This window comes from Sminthopsis crassicaudata, chromosome 1 (genome assembly GCF_048593235.1).
Source record: "Sminthopsis crassicaudata isolate SCR6 chromosome 1, ASM4859323v1, whole genome shotgun sequence".
NCBI lineage: Eukaryota > Metazoa > Chordata > Mammalia > Dasyuromorphia > Dasyuridae > Sminthopsis > Sminthopsis crassicaudata.
In genome coordinates, this window is record NC_133617.1 from 158,121,523 (window position 1) to 158,140,998 (window position 19,476).

At 33.6% G+C, this 19,476-nt stretch overlaps 1 protein-coding gene across 1 annotated transcript in view; it reads left to right on the top strand.

Annotated features, from left to right (window-relative positions):
• CNGB3 (cyclic nucleotide gated channel subunit beta 3) overlaps positions 1-19,476 on the top strand; it is a 274,698-nt gene that overhangs the window by 129,262 nt on the left and 125,960 nt on the right. The window contains exon 4 of the mRNA XM_074278924.1: positions 18,551-18,686. Within this exon, the coding sequence (XP_074135025.1) occupies positions 18,551-18,686 (136 nt within the window). The remainder of the gene's footprint in view (positions 1-18,550; positions 18,687-19,476) is intronic.

Sequence of the window (19,476 nt, forward strand, 5' to 3'; positions counted from 1 at the left end):
TCACTGATCAAAGCACAAACCAGAGAAATGGTAAACACACTATCTTGGAATAATTAGAAACGTACAAACCTCCCAGAACTATCTCAGAAAAAAATTTGCACAGAAAGACCTAAAGTTTACATAGTGTCTCTTCCATCCTAGGAGCAGAGCTCAAGTTTAACATCAACTTAAAAGTCAAGAGAAAGAGAATGGAAAATGATTTTTAAAAAATTTTAAAAAGAATCTGATCATAGAAAGTTACTATGGTGACAGGAAAGATCAAAATATAAATTCAGGATAAGATAGCAAAATCCAAACCCTCAAAAAAAATTGGAAATTAGTCTCAGAATTTCAGAATTTCTGAAACAGCTTCACCATCTCCCCCCCCAAAAAAACCCAAATTTTAAAAATCAAAAAGAGAGATAGACAAAAAAAGGGAAAGAAATGAAAGTGATACAAGAAAATCATGAAAAAAAAGTCAACAGTTTGGTAAAGAAAGCATGCATGCACATACACAAACTCTAAAGAAAAGAATACCTAATAAAACAGAATAGGTCAAATGAAAAAAGAAGCACAAAAATCAACCAAATAGAAGATTGCCTAAAAGTAGAACTGGACAAATGAAAAAGAAGAAATGAAAGCTCACTGAAGAAAACAATTCCTTAATAATTAGAATCAAAAAGTGGAAGATAATGATTCCATGAAACATCAAGAAGCAGTAAAACAAAATCAAAATATTTTTTAAAAGAAAATGTGAACTGTCTCACTGGGAAAAAAACAACTAACCTGAAAATTAGTCAAGGAGAGATAATTTAAGAATTATTAGGCCACCTATAAGCTATGATCCCTCCAAAAGAGAGAGAGAGAGACAGAGATGACAGAGAAAGAGTGAAAGAGAGACAGAAATAGAGAGAGAGGGACAGAGACACAGTCTAGACATCATCTTTCAAAAAATTATCAAGGAAAATTGCTCTGCTCTCCCAGAATCAGTAGGTAAAATAGAAACTGAAAAAAATCCATGATTTACCTCCTAAAAGAAATCCCAGAATGAAAACTCCCAGGAATATTGTAGCCAAATTTCAGAGGTCCCAGGTCATGAAGAAAATATAGCTTTTAGCCGGAAAAGAAACATGTGAATATCATAAAGCCATGTCAGTATAAAAACAAGATTCGGCAGCTTCTAATTACAGGATCAGAGAAGTTGGAATATGTCATTCTGGAGGCAAAGTTTCTAGGCTTACAATCAAGAATCATCTGCCCAGCAAAACCAAGTATAATTCTTCCAGGGGAAAAATGGATTTTCAGTGAAATAAAGAACTTTATTGTCCCCAGGACCAGATGGATTTACAGGTGAATTCTACCAAACATTTAAAGAACAACTAACTCCAATGCTATGTAAACTATTTGAAAAAATAGGGATTGAAGGAGTCCTATCAAATTCCTTCTATGACACAGACATGGTACTGATACCTAAACCAGGTAGATCGAAAACTGAGAAAGAAAACTATAGACCAATTTCCTTAATGAATATTGATGCTAAAATCTTAAATAAGATATTAGCAAATAGACTTCAGAAAATCATCCCCAGGATAATACACTATGACCAAGTGGGATTTATACCAGGAATGCAGGGTTGGTTTAATATTAGGAAAATTATTAGTATAATTGACCATATTAATAATCAAATTAATAAAAACCATATGATCATCTCAATAGATGCAGAAAAAGCATTTGATAAAATCCAACATCCATTCCTACTAAAAACGCTTGAGAGTATAGGAATAAATAGACTATTCCTTAAAATAATAAGGAGCATATATTTAAAACCTTCAGTAAACGTCATATGTAATGGTGATAAACTAGAACCTTTCCCTGTAAGATCAGGAGTGAAACAAGGTTGCCCACTATCACCATTACTATTCAATATAGTACTAGAAACTCTAGCCTCGGCAATAAGAGCCGAGAAAGAGATTCAAGGAATTAGAGTAGGAAATGAGGAAATCAAATTATCACTTTTCGCAGATGACATGATGGTATACTTAGAGAACCCCAAAGACTCTGCTAAAAAGCTATTAGAAATAATTCAGAATTTTAGCAAAGTTGCAGGATACAAAATAAATCCACATAAATCCTCAGCATTTTTATACATTACCAACACAATCCAACAGCAAGAGATACAAAGAGAAATCCCATTCAAAATAACGGTCGAGAGTATAAACTATTTGGGAATATATCTACCAAAGGAGAGTCAGGAATTATATGAGCAAAATTCCAAAACACTTGCCACAAAAATAAAGTCAGATTTAAATAATTGGAAAGACATTCAGTGCTCTTGGATAGGCCGAGCGAATATAATAAAGATGACAATACTCCCCAAACTAATCTATTTATTTAGTGCTATACCAATCAGACTCCCAAGAAACTATTTTAATGACCTAGAAAAAATAACAACAAAATTCATATGGAAGAATAAAAGGTCGAGAATTGCAAGGGAACTAATGAAAAAAAAGTCAGAGGAAGGTGGTCTAAGTGTACCTGATTTAAAGCTATATTATAAAGCAACAGTCACCAAAACCATTTGGTATTGGCTAAGAAATAGACTAGTTGATCAGTGGCATAGGTTAGGTTCACAGGGCAAGATAGTGAATAAAAATAGCAATCTAATCTTTGACAAACCCAAAGATCCCAAATTTTGGGATAAGAATTCATTATTTGACAAAAACTGCTGGGAAAACTGGAAATTAGTATGGCAGAAACTAGGCATGGACCCACATTTAACACCACATACTAAGATTAGATCAAAATGGGTCCAAGATTTAGGCATAAAGAACGAAATCATAAATAAATTGGAGGAACATGGGATGGTTTACCTCTCAGACTTGTGGAGGAGGAAGGAGTTTGTGTCCAAAGGAGAACTAGAGACCATTATTGATCACAAAATAGAAAATTTTGATTACACCAAATTAAAAAGTTTCTGCACAAACAAAACTAATGCAAACAAGATTAGAAGGGAAGTAACAAATTGGGAAAACATTTTTAAAGTTAAACGTTCTGATAAAGGTCTCATCTCCAAAATATACAGAGAATTGACTTTAATTTATAAGAAATCAAGCCATTCTCCAATTGATAAATGGTCAAAGGATATGAACAGACAATTTTCAGATGATGAAATTAAAACTATTTCCACTCATATGAAAGAGTGTTCCAAATCACTATTGATCAGAGAAATGCAAATTAAGACAACTCTGAGATACCACTACACACCTGTCAGATTGGCTAAGATGACAGGAACAAATAACGATGAATGTTGGAGGGGCTGTGGGAAAACTGGGACACTGATGCATTGTTGGTGGAGTTGTGAAAAAATCCAACCATTCTGGAGAGTAATCTGGAATTATGCCCAAAAAGTTATCAAAATGTGCATACCCTTTGACCCAGCCATACTACAGCTTATACCCCAAGGAAATACTAAAGAAGGGAAAGGGACCTGTATGTGCCAAAATGTTTGTGGCAGCCCTTTTCATAGTGGCTAGAAGCTGGAAGATGAATGGATGTCCATCAATTGGAGAATGGTTGGGTAAATTATGGTATATGAATGTTATGGAATATTATTGTTCTATAAGAAATGACCAACAGGAGAAATACAAAGAAGCTTGGAGAGACTTACATCAACTGATGCTAAGTGAAACGAGCAGAACCAGAAGATCATTATACACTTCAACAATGATACTGTACGAGGATGTATGCTGATGGAAGTGGATATCTTCAACATAGAGAAGAGCTAATCCAATTCCAATTGATTAATGATGGACAGAATCAGCTACATCCAGAAAAGGAACACTGGGAAATGAGTGTAAACTGTTATTTTTACCTTCTGAATCCAATTCTTCCTGTGCAACAAAAAATTCGGTTCTACACACATATAATGTATCTAGAATATACTGTAATATATTTAACATGTATAAGACTGCCTGCCTTCTGGGGGAGGGGGTTGGGGGAGGAAGGGAAAAAATCTGAATAGAAGTAAGTGCAAGGGATAATGTGGAAAAAATTACCCATGCATATGTACTGTCAAAAAAAAAAAGTTATAATTATAAAATAAAATAAAAATTAAATCATAAAAAAAGAACTTTATTATTATTAATTAGGAAATGGTTCTTATTTTTATAGATTTGACTCAGATGTCTATATTTTTGAGAAATGAGACCTTTATCAGATAAAGGAGAGCAAAAGGTTTTTTTCCCAGTTATGATCACTGTGTATTTCCCTCTATTCCATTTCCCTCTCTCTCTCTCTCTCTCTCTCTCTCTCTCTCTCTCTCTCTCTCTCTCTCTCTCTCTCTCTCTCTCTCTCCCCATCTCTGTCTCTCTCTGTCTCTCCCTCCTTCCCTCCTTTCATTTTATCTATACTCACTCTGTCTCTCTCTGTCTCTCCCTCCTTCCCTCCTTTCATTTTATCTATACTCGAAAGTACTTTGTTTCTGACTATTACTGTTGAATCCATGGGAGTTGAGGTGATCACAAATGAAATAATATAGAGGAAGAAGAGAAGGGAGTCCAGGACAAACACTAGCTCAGCTAGTTTGGTGTGTGTAAGGGGCCTTTAAATGGGTGCCACAGCGCATCGGGAGATTGAGGCCCGGAAATAATTTCTGTGGATATTAGGACTGCCCTTGGGCGGGATCCTGGCCACATTGAGATAGCTTCATAATGGGTGACTCTCTCGCTGATTGGCTGTGTGTGTGACCTCACAGGCCCTATGTAAGCCCACTGCAGGCAGCAATCGCCCTCTTTAACCTGGAGTTCTTCACCTTGGCTTCCTAGCCTGGGTGGCCAAGCCAAGATGGATAGCCAAAAGAGGTAAGGGTTTTGGTAGTGAACACATGGATCTTCTGACCAGGTGTTCACTTGAGAACCAACAAGTCAGGGCATCAGTTAGGGCATTATGTGAGTAGGTATAATAAAGGCTTTTAAGATTACACGTGGTTGTTCTTGAGTGCGCTACCGGTTATTAAGCTATAGATTCAAGAGATTGTGGCCAGAGACCTTAGAAGGCCTCAGAGGAGGCGAGCTGGGTAGAGTTCACACTGCAAAGGACAGTGGTCAAAGGTACTGTGGTGGGTCTAGGACAGACTAGTAATTGTAACTGCCAGGAGAGCACGTTACAGGTGTGGATGAAGATTTAGCTTAGAAAACTAAAAGTTAGAAGATAAAAGAGAATTAAGAGAATGTAGTACTATGAAAACCCAGAGAAAAGAGAATATCAAAGAGAAAAGGATGATAAAAATTAGGAAAAATTGCAGAAAGGTCAAGAAGAAAAAAATTTATAAGACTTTTAGTCTGATATTAAGGTCTAAATTAATAGAATCAGAATGGAATCCCATAAATAAAAAACAGTTCAATTTTTACTTTAAATGAATGCTTTTCCTAGGATGGAATTAAAATAATATGTATAGTAATTTACAGAGAATACTTCACATGAAAACCCACAGTGTAGTCTGATGTTGTAGTTGCATCATCAAAATAAAAAGACATCAATGATGATCAGCTTTAAGAATACTTAAGACATCTTTAAACTGTCCAGAAATGGACTGAGAATTATTTGTTAATAATCTCTTAACAGACACAAAGTTTAACTGGAATTTTTTTCACTGTCAAGATAATATATGACAAAAGATAATTGTTCATGATGCCTCTAGCCAGCAGTGTCATTGACAACTGAGACCATTTCTCCATTTAATGAAGACATAATCTTTTGTTTTGCAATATTCTTGCAAAACCCATTTAAATTAATTTGAATACAATTACCCATATATGAACAACATTTGTCAGGTCCATTCTAATCTCTAAATTCCTTATCACTAAATTCTGGCTTCATACAACCTTTGTTTACTGCATCACTAGAGAAGAAATAGCCATAAAAGCAAAATGCTTTTCTTAATGAATTGAATTCAAGTCACCTATATTTTTCATAATACTTATACTGAAAACATTTTTTATTTCTTCCCCATTTTACATATAAGAAACATTAAATCTAGGTTAAGAAAGGGTTCTAGATGATAGTCCAGAGCTTTCTAATCTTTTGTTGAATATCCGAGATAAAGCAAAAATAAAAATCCACAATATTAATTGAGGTAAACAATTGATATTATGTATAACAACTATAAGTAACAAACCAATATCAATATCAAACATGTTCCAAATCAGCACACCATCTAAATCTATGAGAAAAATGATTTCAAGTACAATGTCACATTGATATCTGCATTTAATATTAGAAGACCTCAATATTATTTTCTCAGAGGTGAACAAATTAAATAGGTAAATAAATGGGAAGATAGAATCAAATTGTTAATGGATTTAAAGTCAAAAGACTAATGATGCCTTATGACTGGGACCACTAAAAATTGTATATTTCCTCAGCACCAAATAAAACTATAAAAATAAATCATACATTAGAAATTAGAGAAATCACCAATACATGTAAACAGGCAGATATTCATCCTTCCTAGACAAAAATGTAATAAACATCATAATCAATTCAGGAAGTACAAACAAAAGATAAGCCATAGCTTTAATGTAGAAATCCTAAATAATGAGTGGGCCAAAAAAGAATATATAGAAATGATAAATATATTTTTAAATGGTGATGACTCATTAATCAATATTTCTACAACCAAAACATTCTACAAAGGAAAAATGATGTCCCTAAAAACATGCATTAAAAGATTATTAGAGATTAATGAATTAATTATCATCACAGATCAAATCATTAGTGTTTGATAACTCTGAATAATAATTACACTGAAACAAACTAAAAGATAAAAGTTGTTTAAATTGATCATTATTTTATTGCACTCATAATGCTGGTAGCAGCATTATCTAAATGTGAGGTATAAACTGAGAAAGTTGATGTTTGCACAACCAGCAAATTCATTATACTTTACTTTGTTCCTTTTCTTTTCTTAATAAACCAATCCACATTTTAAAATTAAGGAGAGTATAATGCAATTAAATTAAAATATAAAGCTATAGATTTATTTTGCTAGTTCACTAAAGTACATAGAGTAAATATTGTGACCATTATATTCTGCTAGATATGCCTGATGTAGTTGCTTAAAGAGGTCAAAGAATTTTCTAAATCAGTAGTCAGGTAATTCAATGTAGCATTTAAGGATAAATACTTTGAGCAAATGTGAGCTTTGTATACATTTCTAAAATATCTATATTATAAGATTTGCTGCTTATTACATAAAATAATACATACTTTGAAAGAGTATAGCATTCAATTAAATGAAAAATAAAAGACACTTGTAGATAGACTTCCCAAAAGATTTTTTTGAGATGGAAATGTAGGCATATGGATCACTATGGATCAATAGTTGCTGATATTCTCTGGAATAACTTTTTTTTTTTTGTTATAGAACATTCTGACATCTTCTTCTCCACTCTAATATATCACTAATTCCAGTGAATTTTTAATGGTGGTATTTCAAATACTATTGAAAAATTAAGGTGCATAGAAAGAGATTTGGAATTAAAGAGATTTTCATTAAGACTTACTCTAATCATTTCACACATACTCTGAAGCTGGTTGTGAGAAAAGTATTCACAAATTGAAAAGTGCTAAATATATCCACAATTTATTTGTTGTCAAAATTAGTACTGGTTCTACTGCTGCCTTTTTTTCCATTAAAAAAGCACCCAGATGTTAGTTAAATGAAAAGAGATTCATTATGAGTTCCTATGCATTATGATTGAATGTGACTATGGCATGGGAGGTGGACATCACCAAAAAGTTCATTGGAATTTCATTTGTGAAAACTAATTCAATGCAGAGTGATATTAGAGCAACAACTAGACTGATAGTATGGCCCTTCAAGGGTTACAGATATGAGTGACCCTTAGAACAATTAGTCAATTTAACCTCCTGGGTCAGAAAAAGAAAAGTATAAAAACAAGGGAATGGGAAAATATATGAAGTCAAGATATTAATACTTGGTTCATAGATTTAGAACAAGAAGATCTTAGAGATATCTAGTCCAAGAGCTCTTAATGTCATTTATGAATTTGTGAATAGATTTTGAAGAATTTTGAATGGGAAAAAATACATCTTAGTTTTGTAATTAGTCGTAACTATATATTTTTATTTTATGTATTTAAAAACATTTTTCTGAGGACTTCATAGGCTTCAAAAGGTTAAGAATGCCTGTTTTAGTCCATCGCCTTCATTTTTACAAATAAGCTAAAGACAATATATCAAATGAGTTGCTAATCATGATACCTGTGTTAAGTTAAAGAATTAAAATTTGAATTCTGGCTTTAAATTTCCAGATCTATCAGTTTGTCTCAGTATTCAACTTCAAAATTATTTTGTTTTGCCTTGTCCAAATATGCTTTGTCTTAGATGGCAATCAGTTTTGTAGTGATTGGAATTTTTTACCATTTTTATTTAAACAAATGAAAATATTATGAATAATCAAAATTAATTAGAAATTGAAGTGATTTGATATATAAAGTGTCTAAATTTATCTAGAAAAACAGCATTTTATTACTGTGATAGATGTAGAACCTTCTCGGTTCTCTCTAACAGTAATCTATTTCTATGTGTCTCCTTTTATGAACTGAAAAACTCTAGTGGGACTAGATGATAGTTGAGGAAAAGTTAATCATCTTTTTTTCCCAAGACAATGCCATAACTTGAATTTATAGTTTACATCTCTGAACAATACTTTGGTAGTTCAAGAGGAAAAAAAATACCAAGTCTCTCCCTTGGAGACTTTGAGTCTCTCTCTGCCATTAAGGAATAACTGCAGCTTCTCATTGGGAAGCTGCTTTATATCTTTCAGACCACTGGGGTTTCTTTTTCATAAATGGCAGCTCCAACATCGTCTTACCATGCCATGGTACTTTGAAGAAATTAATGTGTTTCCAAAATAAAATTCATTTTATATTCTCCCCCCTGGTAGAATATATTATATGTTTTTCTGTAGTGTCTTTCTCCAAATGGAGCCTTTACCTAACTCTTACAGAAATTCCCATGGCATAAGTATTTTTCATTTTATAAATGAAGAAATTAGTCCAAAAATGACTTTTCCATTATTACCCAAATAATTAGGATGATGCACTCTAAAAATCTGGAGCTCAGAACCACTATTTTTAGTTAACTATTCTATTTACTAATATTTGTATGCCAAAACTAGATATACAGAAAGCAGCTAGATGACTCAGTGGATAGAGTACGGGCTCTGAAGTCAAAAAGTTCAAATCTGGCCTCAGACACTGTGTGACTGGGCACAAGTCACTTGATCATTATTTGCCTTAATGGCAAACCACACCAGTATCTTTGTCAAGGAAATATCTTGGACAATATTAGTATGTTATGGTCCCTGGGATCACAAAGAATCAGATATAACTGAACAAGTAAACAAAAATGCCAAAAATATGAAAAAAAAATCCTACTATAAAATGCCTAATTTCTTTTCACTCAAAATTCAAAATCTCTCTTTATATCTACATATTGTTGACACATTTATACCTGTAAGTTGTGATGATATACCCTAATGCTTCAATTTATCTCAACACAGTATTGAGTCCATCAGACCACTGCAACCAGCTATAACCTAGATAAACCCTAGGTAGTTGCCAGAAGCACATAAAGGTTAAAAAATTTGCCTAGGATCAAGTATAAGTATTAAAAGTACAATTGGATTTTCCTAATTTCAAGTCTGGTACTTTATCCATGACTCTAAATAATTATAGGAAATAAAAGAAAAACATTATTTTTACTTGTTGACTTGACTAGCTACATCTGAATAGCCAAGACCTTCTTTTTGTGATCTTAAAAAAAAGAGGTATGATCTTATCACTCAAAAATGAGAAGTTATTTAATTTAGATTCTGGGTGTTGTATAAGATTTCATTACTCTGTTAGTCCCTTTCCATAGAGCTCCTTTAAAGCAATGACTAAGAGCCATTGATTAATTACTAAAGGTTAATGGCTTTCTGCATCATGATTTCATCACTGAAGAGGGAACAGATGTCTCACACCTGTGAGGGTCTCCAATGCGCCCTGCTACAGCGCAGGACACAGCAGGCTGAAAGTGTATTATAGATACCCAGAGTGGGGATACAATCAAACAGATCGTCCGCATCAGCAGTGCGCAAGGCTAACTGTGCTTTAGTCATCCTTCCTCCTTTGATAAAACCAACCTATACCTAAGCGTGCTGAGCCTGAATCTCACAGGGAGCTACGTGGGTGCATCCCGGGGCATCATTTGACTGCGTGCACTGATGGAAGTTGGCAAATGTGAAGGGCACTGTAAAAAGCATGTTTTGCAGGCAGCAAGATTTACACTCTTCCTCTGCATGGCCACAGAAAGGAATTCTGCTGTCCCTATGTGAAGTCTGGGATGAAATACAATGCATGGCTGGCACAATCTCACCCAGATGCCAAAACAAAATGTGCCATGTATTTTGGAATCCTATTTCATGTCAGAAATGATACACTCAATCTGACCATCTGCTGCTCCAAAACAAAACAAAAAAAGTCATACTCTGCACTAAGAAACACCCACCCTAAACTATAGTTGCCTGGAGCCCTTTTGTTGAAGTTTTTGTTGAAGTCTGCAAGAATTTTTTTTTTCTTAGATAGTGGTTTGGCTGTGAGTCCAAGAATGTGTAATAAGTTATCTGTAGGTTCCTTGTTCTTCATCAACATGCCATTCTCCCAGGCTTTACCTGGCAACTCTGTGGTTATTTCCAGAAAGAAAAACATACTGTTGATCAAGTGCTACTTCTACTATTCCTATTATAACAGAGGCGGTGTCATTTTACAAGGTCTTCATGACTTCTGAGAACAAGGAAAGCCCCAGTGGGGAGCTTGAGATCTGCTTTGGCTTAATTTAATCCAAATGCTGCAGCCAGGAAATGTGAATGATCATTAATAAAATCATCAGAGTGGGAGAGAACCACAGGACAGTCACGTTGGAATAATAACGGGGTGTGGGAGTGGAATATCACAAATACCATTCCCTTGATAAAGATTAGATGTGCGAGCTGCTATAGTTGGAATTAGTGAGAATAGTAAGGAATTGGATATTCTACTATAAAATTACCATAGATCTATGATGTCATCCATGTGGATGCTTTCTCCAATGTTGTGAATCATAATTCATCCATGCTTTCTCATTCTGAGTGATTCGTGTACATATACTCCCCTAAATACTCCCACAGGGAGTCCTTCCAACACACTAAGTACATTTTTCTTGATGTTTTGACATCACATGGATACCAAAGCTACGTGTGGGCTAGCTGTTATTTCTCACTCACAATATATGATTCTCCCACTGCCTCTTCTATTAATAACCTTTCTCTTGATTCATTAAGGGTTGCCCACAAAGTGATGAGATTATAGATAATGACAATCCATGAAACAAAGGAAATAACAGAGTTATAACAAAAGCATATATATATATATATATATATATATATATATATATATATATATACATATATATATATATATATATATATATATATATATATATATATATTGCATAGGAGTAGTGGATCATGAACTTTATTTGAGCCAAGAAAATTGGGTTCTAATCCTGCCTCAGCTATTACTGGTTATGTGACCTTAGGCAGATGACAACTTCTCTCGTTCTCAATTACCCTAATCATGGTACCCACTTCAATAGGTAATCAAAGATAGAATAGAAAGGAAAGGTTTTGAGGTTTCCTTGTTAGGTTGTTGTGTCATTTATTTGTTTTGCAAACCTTATATAACTATTATATAAATATCAACTACTTCACAAATATATACATAATTTCATTTGATCCCCATCACTGTGTAAGGTTGGGAGGTGACAAGTCTTAATCCTAGGACATTACTAAGAAGCACAACTGAAGCTCCAGGTTGATAAATTAGCCCAATGTCACACAGTCAGGCAATTAAAGAACCAAAAGTCAAGCTCAGGTCTCTTTACTTCAATTCCCATGTTCTTTTCACTAGATCAAGTAACCTCCATCTTATAAATAATTGTGTGGATATTCACAAAACTTTAAAAGAAAAGAGTCTCATGAAATCCTTTTTTAAAAATAGAAAGATAACCTTTGGACTTGAAATAATCTAAAGACTTAAGTTTGAGACCAATTGGAAGCTAGGTGACCATAGTCTAAGACATTCATTTTCCTGGGCCTATTTCCTTATCTACTAAATGCAGGAGTTGAACTAAATGATACCCAAGATCTGTTCCAAGTTTCATGCTCTGTGTTTCTAAACTCAACTGGGAAGATATTTTTTGTTAGGCGTTCAGATTTTACAGCCAATCGTCAAACTTACCTTTTATACTAGATCTTTCATCTAAGTTTTCCCCAATGCCAACTATTCAAAGCAGCTAATTCTGAGGAGTGGAGAGAAGAAAAACCTGAATGTATATGTAAATTTATTTTTCTGCAATTGACCCAAATTAATGTAATTTATGAGCCTAGACAGATTATTGGGTCACTTTTAACGTGCAATAGTGAGCTCATAAACTTAAGAGTGGATCCATTTTTGTTTGTATGTGTGAAAAATGCTGCCCTGACCCAGCATGTAAAAAGTGAGAGAAACAGTACATCTTGTTATTCTCAAAGCCTTCATAGTGGAAAGTGATTTATTTTACAAATGTTGGATTTTCTCTGTTAAATTCTATATCTTGCTATATCATGACCTTCTAGTGTGGAATTTGGTAAAAAGGGATGGCCCCTTTCCAATGTCTGCTATACATATAATGAGGTCCTGCTGGTAGTTCCCTTGGAATAAACCCTTGGCTTTATTACTGGAATAACAGCAGGACCTCATTATACAGATAGCAGTGTTTTACCTAAAACATGTTCCTGCTGCCTAGACCTACAGGACAGCATTAGAGTGAGGCTGCTGGGTGTTTGCATATTGGTAGAGTCAGGGGGTCTGCTGCAATTGTGGGAATTGGAGTTTAAAATTAACTGAGAATTTTTTGATTTTTATATTTGCTACCTTCAGGCAAAAGTTGCCTCCCCACTCTAAAGTCAATCTAGGTAGAAGAGGTATAATAACCAAAAGCATCTTGGGAAGGTTATACTATGAAATTTTCTCTTCATTTAAAAATATGACTAATTATCCAATTTTATGCTGGGTGCAAGTATCTCACTTCATGCAAATGCTAACATTACATGAAAAAAATCAAATTGAATAAGTCAAATCACATTTTAAATGCACATGGAAAGTTTGTAGTTTTAAAGACAATTGTTAGCCTTAAATGGATGGTCTCAAATTTCCCAATTCGTAAATCCAGGTTTTCATATATAGTGTTTGTTTAAAGTGTTCAAACTCAAATTCAGAAAACTAAACAAGGAAAGTTTTCCTAGGGCAATTATAATTTCTTAAGTAGACTGCATCCAATTAAAAACAAATTACTAACTGAAGACCATGAATATACTTTACATGATTCTCATATCATTTCTCTTATTCCTATTCTATATTTTCTCTCTACATTAAAGTAATTTACTTTCATTAAAACTTTTCAGCAATTCCACTACTTACACATGAATTTTCCAGGGGCAGATCTTAAATTAATCCTTATTAATGGACTGCTCTATATGTACAATTGAAGGAAACAGTTTCATAGACTAAACAAAAAGCAAGATCATTTAATATGCTATTGTGAGGACAGCACAGCAAAGCATCATATTGTGCTTGTCTCATAGATATCTAAATATAGATGATTAGTATTAGGGACAAGGACCAGACTTGTGATTTCATTTGGATAGGGAGTTGCTGAGTGATGAATTCATCTTGATACCTTCTCTTCAACTTAGGATCTTAGAGAATTGACTAGAAAACTAAAAGCACTTGTGACTCATCCACTACCACACAACCAGTGTTTTACTTAATTTATATCACTTATTACCTGGTATGTTTATAATCATCATTATCATTATTATCACTGTTATCTCCTTCTTTTCTTTTTTGATAGATTTCAGAACAAATAATCTAAGGGAAAGTCATTTTCCTGCTAGTATTCATAAATATTAAATGGTTTGTTGATTATTGCACAGATGAATAAAATCACTACTTGTGAAATTGGAAAAGAACATTGGAATGTAAATTCATCTTCCCTAGGCTCACTGAAAACAACATCAGTACAAGTGGAGTAGCAAACAAGATGAAAGAGATGACATATACTTTATCTTGTTCCCAAATTGTTTTCAATGCTTTCATAAAGTCTTTATATATGGGAAGCTATACATTCTATTTGGTTGGAGATTGTATTTAGAATGAAAATATTTTTAAATATTGTTCATAAATTTTATAGATCAATGTTATCATACAGTTATAGGCAACAGTTTTATCAGTGATTGATGTTCCAGGTCCAATATAATTTATTTGATGAATTTTCAAGGATGTCTTTAGGTTTGTATTTATACTTCAGGGATTTTCCATCTGTTTATAAAAGACAGTGAGCTTCTGATGTTTAATTCAAGTTATCTGGTCGTGTCTTTCTAGGTATTTGGTAGATGCTAGATTTTTGCAACCTGCAATGATATGTCCATTTGAAAGGTGACTGTGCCTGATTGAACTCCAGGCCTACCTATTGGACATTTCAAACTGGATGTCCCTTAAACACCTCAATTTCAACATGATAAAAACAGAATTCATTATCTTTCCCAAAAAAATTAATCCTTATTTAATCTTTCTTATCACTAATGAAGATATCCCTATACTTGGAGTTTTTCATATTTTCAACTTTGGTGTCATTCTTGACTTCTCAATCTCATCCCATATAATCAATTAGTTATCAAACCTTGCTTCTATCTCCACAACATCTCTCCCATATGTTGTTTCTCCATTTACACAGCCACCATCTTATTAGTTTTCACCTAGACTCCTACAATAAATACTCATTTAATCAGCCCATCTCAAACTTCTTCCCACTCCTTTTCATCCTCCAGATAGTAGTGTGATTTCCCAAAGCAGTAATTGTGTCATCCCCTTCTCTATTAATTACTCCAAAGGTTCCTCATTACTAGTAAGATTAAAAATAAGATCTCTTAGCATTTAAAGTTCTTTTTTAATCTGTTCCTTTCCTAGCTTTCTGGTATCCTTCACCTTTAGTAGTATTCCTTTACTCCTCTCTACATAATCTATGCTCCCAGCATAGTGATTTATTGGGTTGTTCCTCACACACAAAGATCTTGATCTTCTGACTCCATTGTTGATCCCCCCCCCCCCACCATGGCTGAAATAAATCATTTATCTATCTCTGCCTCTTTAAATTTCTAATGAGTTTTTCCTAATAACCTCAATTACTAGTGCATTTCAACCCCAAACTACTTTTATTCATTTTGAATATAATTATATACATTTTTGCTTCCCACATTAGAATGTAAGTTCCTTGAGGGCAGAGACTTTTTTTTTTCACTTTTTGTCTTTATATCAGGAGGTTAGAATAGCTATTGTTTTTGCTGTTCAGGCATGCCTGATTTATGAATCCATTTGGGATTTTCTTGGCAAAGATATGGGAGTACTTTAATTTTACAGTTAAGGAAACTGAGGCACACAGAGTTTGTTTAAGATCAGATCTGAATTCAAGTCTTATTGATTTCAAGCCTAGCGCTCTATGTACTGCACCACATACCTTTCTTTACCTGTTTGATTCTTTCTGTTTTTATCCCAGCATCTACTAGAGTGCCCTAGTATATAGTAGATACTATATAAATTCTTGTTAGTTGATTAGAAACTGCCACATTTGATATCAAGAATCCTTAAAATTATTTTGTTATAGTGATCTATTTTAAACAGATAATAGTTTTCCACATTGATATCAAATACTTTGACATTCTGACTCTGCTTAGATTAATTTTAGTTATATACAATCCACAACTAAGCTGTAAGTCAAGAACCAAGTCAAAAGTTTTTCAGTAATCAGTAAAAGTGATGTCAATAAATTAGTCTATAAATATTAAATACCATGCCAGGCACTGTGCTAAATGCTGGAAATATATAAGAGGCCAAAGACAATTCCTTCCCTCAAGGAGTTCACAATCTAATAGAGGAGACAGCAAGCAAGCAAATATGTCTAAATAAGTTATATAAAGAAATACATAAGTAATAATTAACAGGAGTGAGGAAATAATATAAATTTTATGGAACTTTTTGATGATTTATTTGATCATCAGCAAATCAATAACAAGTTGTTCCTTAACACAGTGGAATTTTGGGGGCTCTCTTTTTTCTTGTTTTTTTATAATAATAAATTTTTATTATTATTATTATTAATCAGTTTAATTATTGATCCTGGTACTTTCAGTCCTGGGCAGTTGTGGAAACTAACCTACAGCCTTTAAAAGTTTAATTTCATAAAAGACAAGTACTCAGATTTTATGTAAAGTATCAATGATTTCATTTCAAATATTTCTTCTGTTTTCTTTCTTTGTTGTTCTACTCTGCATCTGAGCTGAATGAAATTCCATCTCTTATATTAGAATTTCCTTCCCCAAAATTGTTTCCTAGTACCCCATACACTTCCTTATTAAAATTACTTCATATTTATTTTGCATATATTTGAAAATACATATATGTGTATATATTGTCTATATTGATATGATATAAGTTTCTTGGGGTAGGGACTGTTTCATTTTTATGATTTGCATCTTCACCTCCTATCACCCTATTTGGAATATAACAGGTACTTAATAAATGCTAATTGCCTGATTTATATTCCAATTTTTTAAACCATTCTGATTTCATTCACATGAGCCCCTTTCTCCACTGAAGCAAAATAGAACATTTTCACGCCTACCAGTTAGTTTCATAAATTGTACTGGCCAAAAATGTTATCACTCACTATGAAATGCTATGCTGATGAGCCTCTCGGACCTTAGTTAAGTTGGTCCCCAAGAGGCAGATAGTTGTCCATTGGCATATTCATCCACACTGAAAACCTTTTTTCACCTAGTTGCCAGAATTCAAAATGGAATCAGAAAGTCTTTAAAAAAACAATCAAGAAACAAGTACTAATTAAGCCCATGTATTCACTATGCTGAATACTAGAGCTACAAAGACAAAAAATAATTTATTCATTCCTGAACTTTACAATGAGGGGTCATTGCATGGAGAAGGAACAAGGAAAGGAAGATTAGGGAAGAAGACTTTTATGGAAGCCAGAACTCATTTCATGGGTGAAAAATGAATATTTTGCAATTGGATAGTGCTGGGCTTAGAGTCAGGAAGACTGAATTCACATGTAATTTTAGAAACTTCCTACCTGTATGACCCTCAACAAGTTATTTAATTTCTGTCTGCCTCAGTTTCCTTAATGGTAAAATAGAAATGATAAAAGTACCTACTAGCTCAATGATCAGTAGATATGCTGGGCTTAGAGTCATAAGGATTCATCTTCCTGAGTTCAAATATGGTCTTAAATACTTACTATGTGACACTGAGCCTTAACTATTTACTTCAGTTTCCTCATAACAAAGAGTTGTTCTTCTTTCTCCTTCTTCTTCCCCCTCTTAAATATTAAACAGGCATTATATTAAAATCAAATCAAACCCCCCAGGTTTCTGCAGGAGTCACAAAGAAATAGCCTATGAAACATGATTTTATTACGTAAGGCATTTACAATGGAATACCATGATCACTAGCCTATAAGAGTACTGCTATATTTCTCTCTTGATTGATTTGAAGGAATCACCAGAGGGAAGAGTTTTGCCTAACAATTACTACAATTTGTGTCTTAGAAAAAAGCAAGTATTATATCTCAAAGAGATTTTAAAGAAGGGAGTGGGACCTGTATGTGCAAGAATGTTTGTGGCAGCCCTTTTTGTGGTGTCCAGAAACTGGAAACTGCGTGGATGCCCATCAATTGGAGATTGGCTGAATAAATTGTGGTATATGAATATTATGGAATATTATTGTTCTGTAAGAAATGACCAGCAGGATGATTTCAGAAAGGCCTGGAGAGACTTACGTGAACTGATGCTGAGTGAAATGAGCAGGACCAGGAGATCATTATACACTTCAACAACAATACTGTATGATGATCAATTCTGATGGATGAAGTCTTCTTCAACAATGAGATGAACCAAATCAGTTCCAATAGAGCAGTAATGAACTGAACCAGCTACACCCAGCGAAAGAACTCTGGGAGATGACTATGAACCACTACATGGAATTCCCAATACTCCTATTTTTGTCTGCCCGCATTTTTTATTTCCTTCACAGGTTAATTGTACACTATTTCAAAGTCTGATTCTTTTTGCACAGCAAAATAACTATATGGACATGTATACATATATTGTATTTAACTTATACTTTAACATATTTAACATGTATTGGTCAACCTGCCATCTGGGAGAAGAGGTGGGGGAAGGAGGGAAAAAGTTGGAACAAAAGGTTATGCTGCTGAAAAAATTACCCATATCTTGTAAATAAAAGGCTATATATTAAAAAAAAGAAAAAAGAAAGTAAAGTCTGCATAGTTTGAATACGGGTATAATTTTGCCAAGAGCATATTATTATTATATCTGTATTTTGCTTCCTTCTAGATGAAATTGCAGGGAAGAATTCTTCCACAGGCCAGCACTCAAATTCTGAACTGGCACATCCTCAAAACTCAGAAGAACCAATCAGAATGACATCAATGCAGAAAGAAACAAATAATTGGGGAAAAGAAGCAATCAGGTGAGAATAACATCAATAAATGTTATTTTTTAAATGTTTAGCTTGCACTGAGAAATTCAAACATATGCTTTTCACAGACTTGTTCTATTGTTCTTTACTGTAAAGGCTAATAGTACAATTATCAACATATCTATATTACTACAAGAGAAATAATCCAAGATTGAACCATTGATTAAGTTCCATTCATCACCCTTTGTCCATTTAGTTCAATTCAAAAAGCTTAGTGTGTAATCCCCTACTGTGTAAAAGGCCCTTTGTTAAATACTGACAGCACAAAAATATTAGTGTCAATTTTCAAGGAACTAACAACCTACTAGGAAATTTCAACATAAATCAAGTAATTAATAATGCATTTATTATGTGTTTGCTGTATATTAGTGCTAAGAAACACCAAAAATACAAAGAAAAAAGGGAAATAATTATTGCCTTTAAAAAATTTGCATTCTAATGAAGCATGCATATAATAATAATAATATTTACTTATAATGCTGGAGTTTGATTGAGTTGAACAATCACCCCACACTGCTTAGCCCTGATACTTTTATTATATGAAAATATATCTCTATACATCTGGACTGAATCAATCAAAGGATAAATTAGGTACAAATAAGAACCAAGTCCATGAGCCTAGAATTATTCAATCAAAGCAAAAGCATTTCAGCTAGATGTGATAAGAAATTATTGGGTTGTTTTGAGGGATTTAGTCACATCCTGGGTCATATAAAATCAGCACTAATTTGGATTTGGAGATTCAAGACTAGCGACTTGGGAAAGAAGCTTTCCAGCCAAG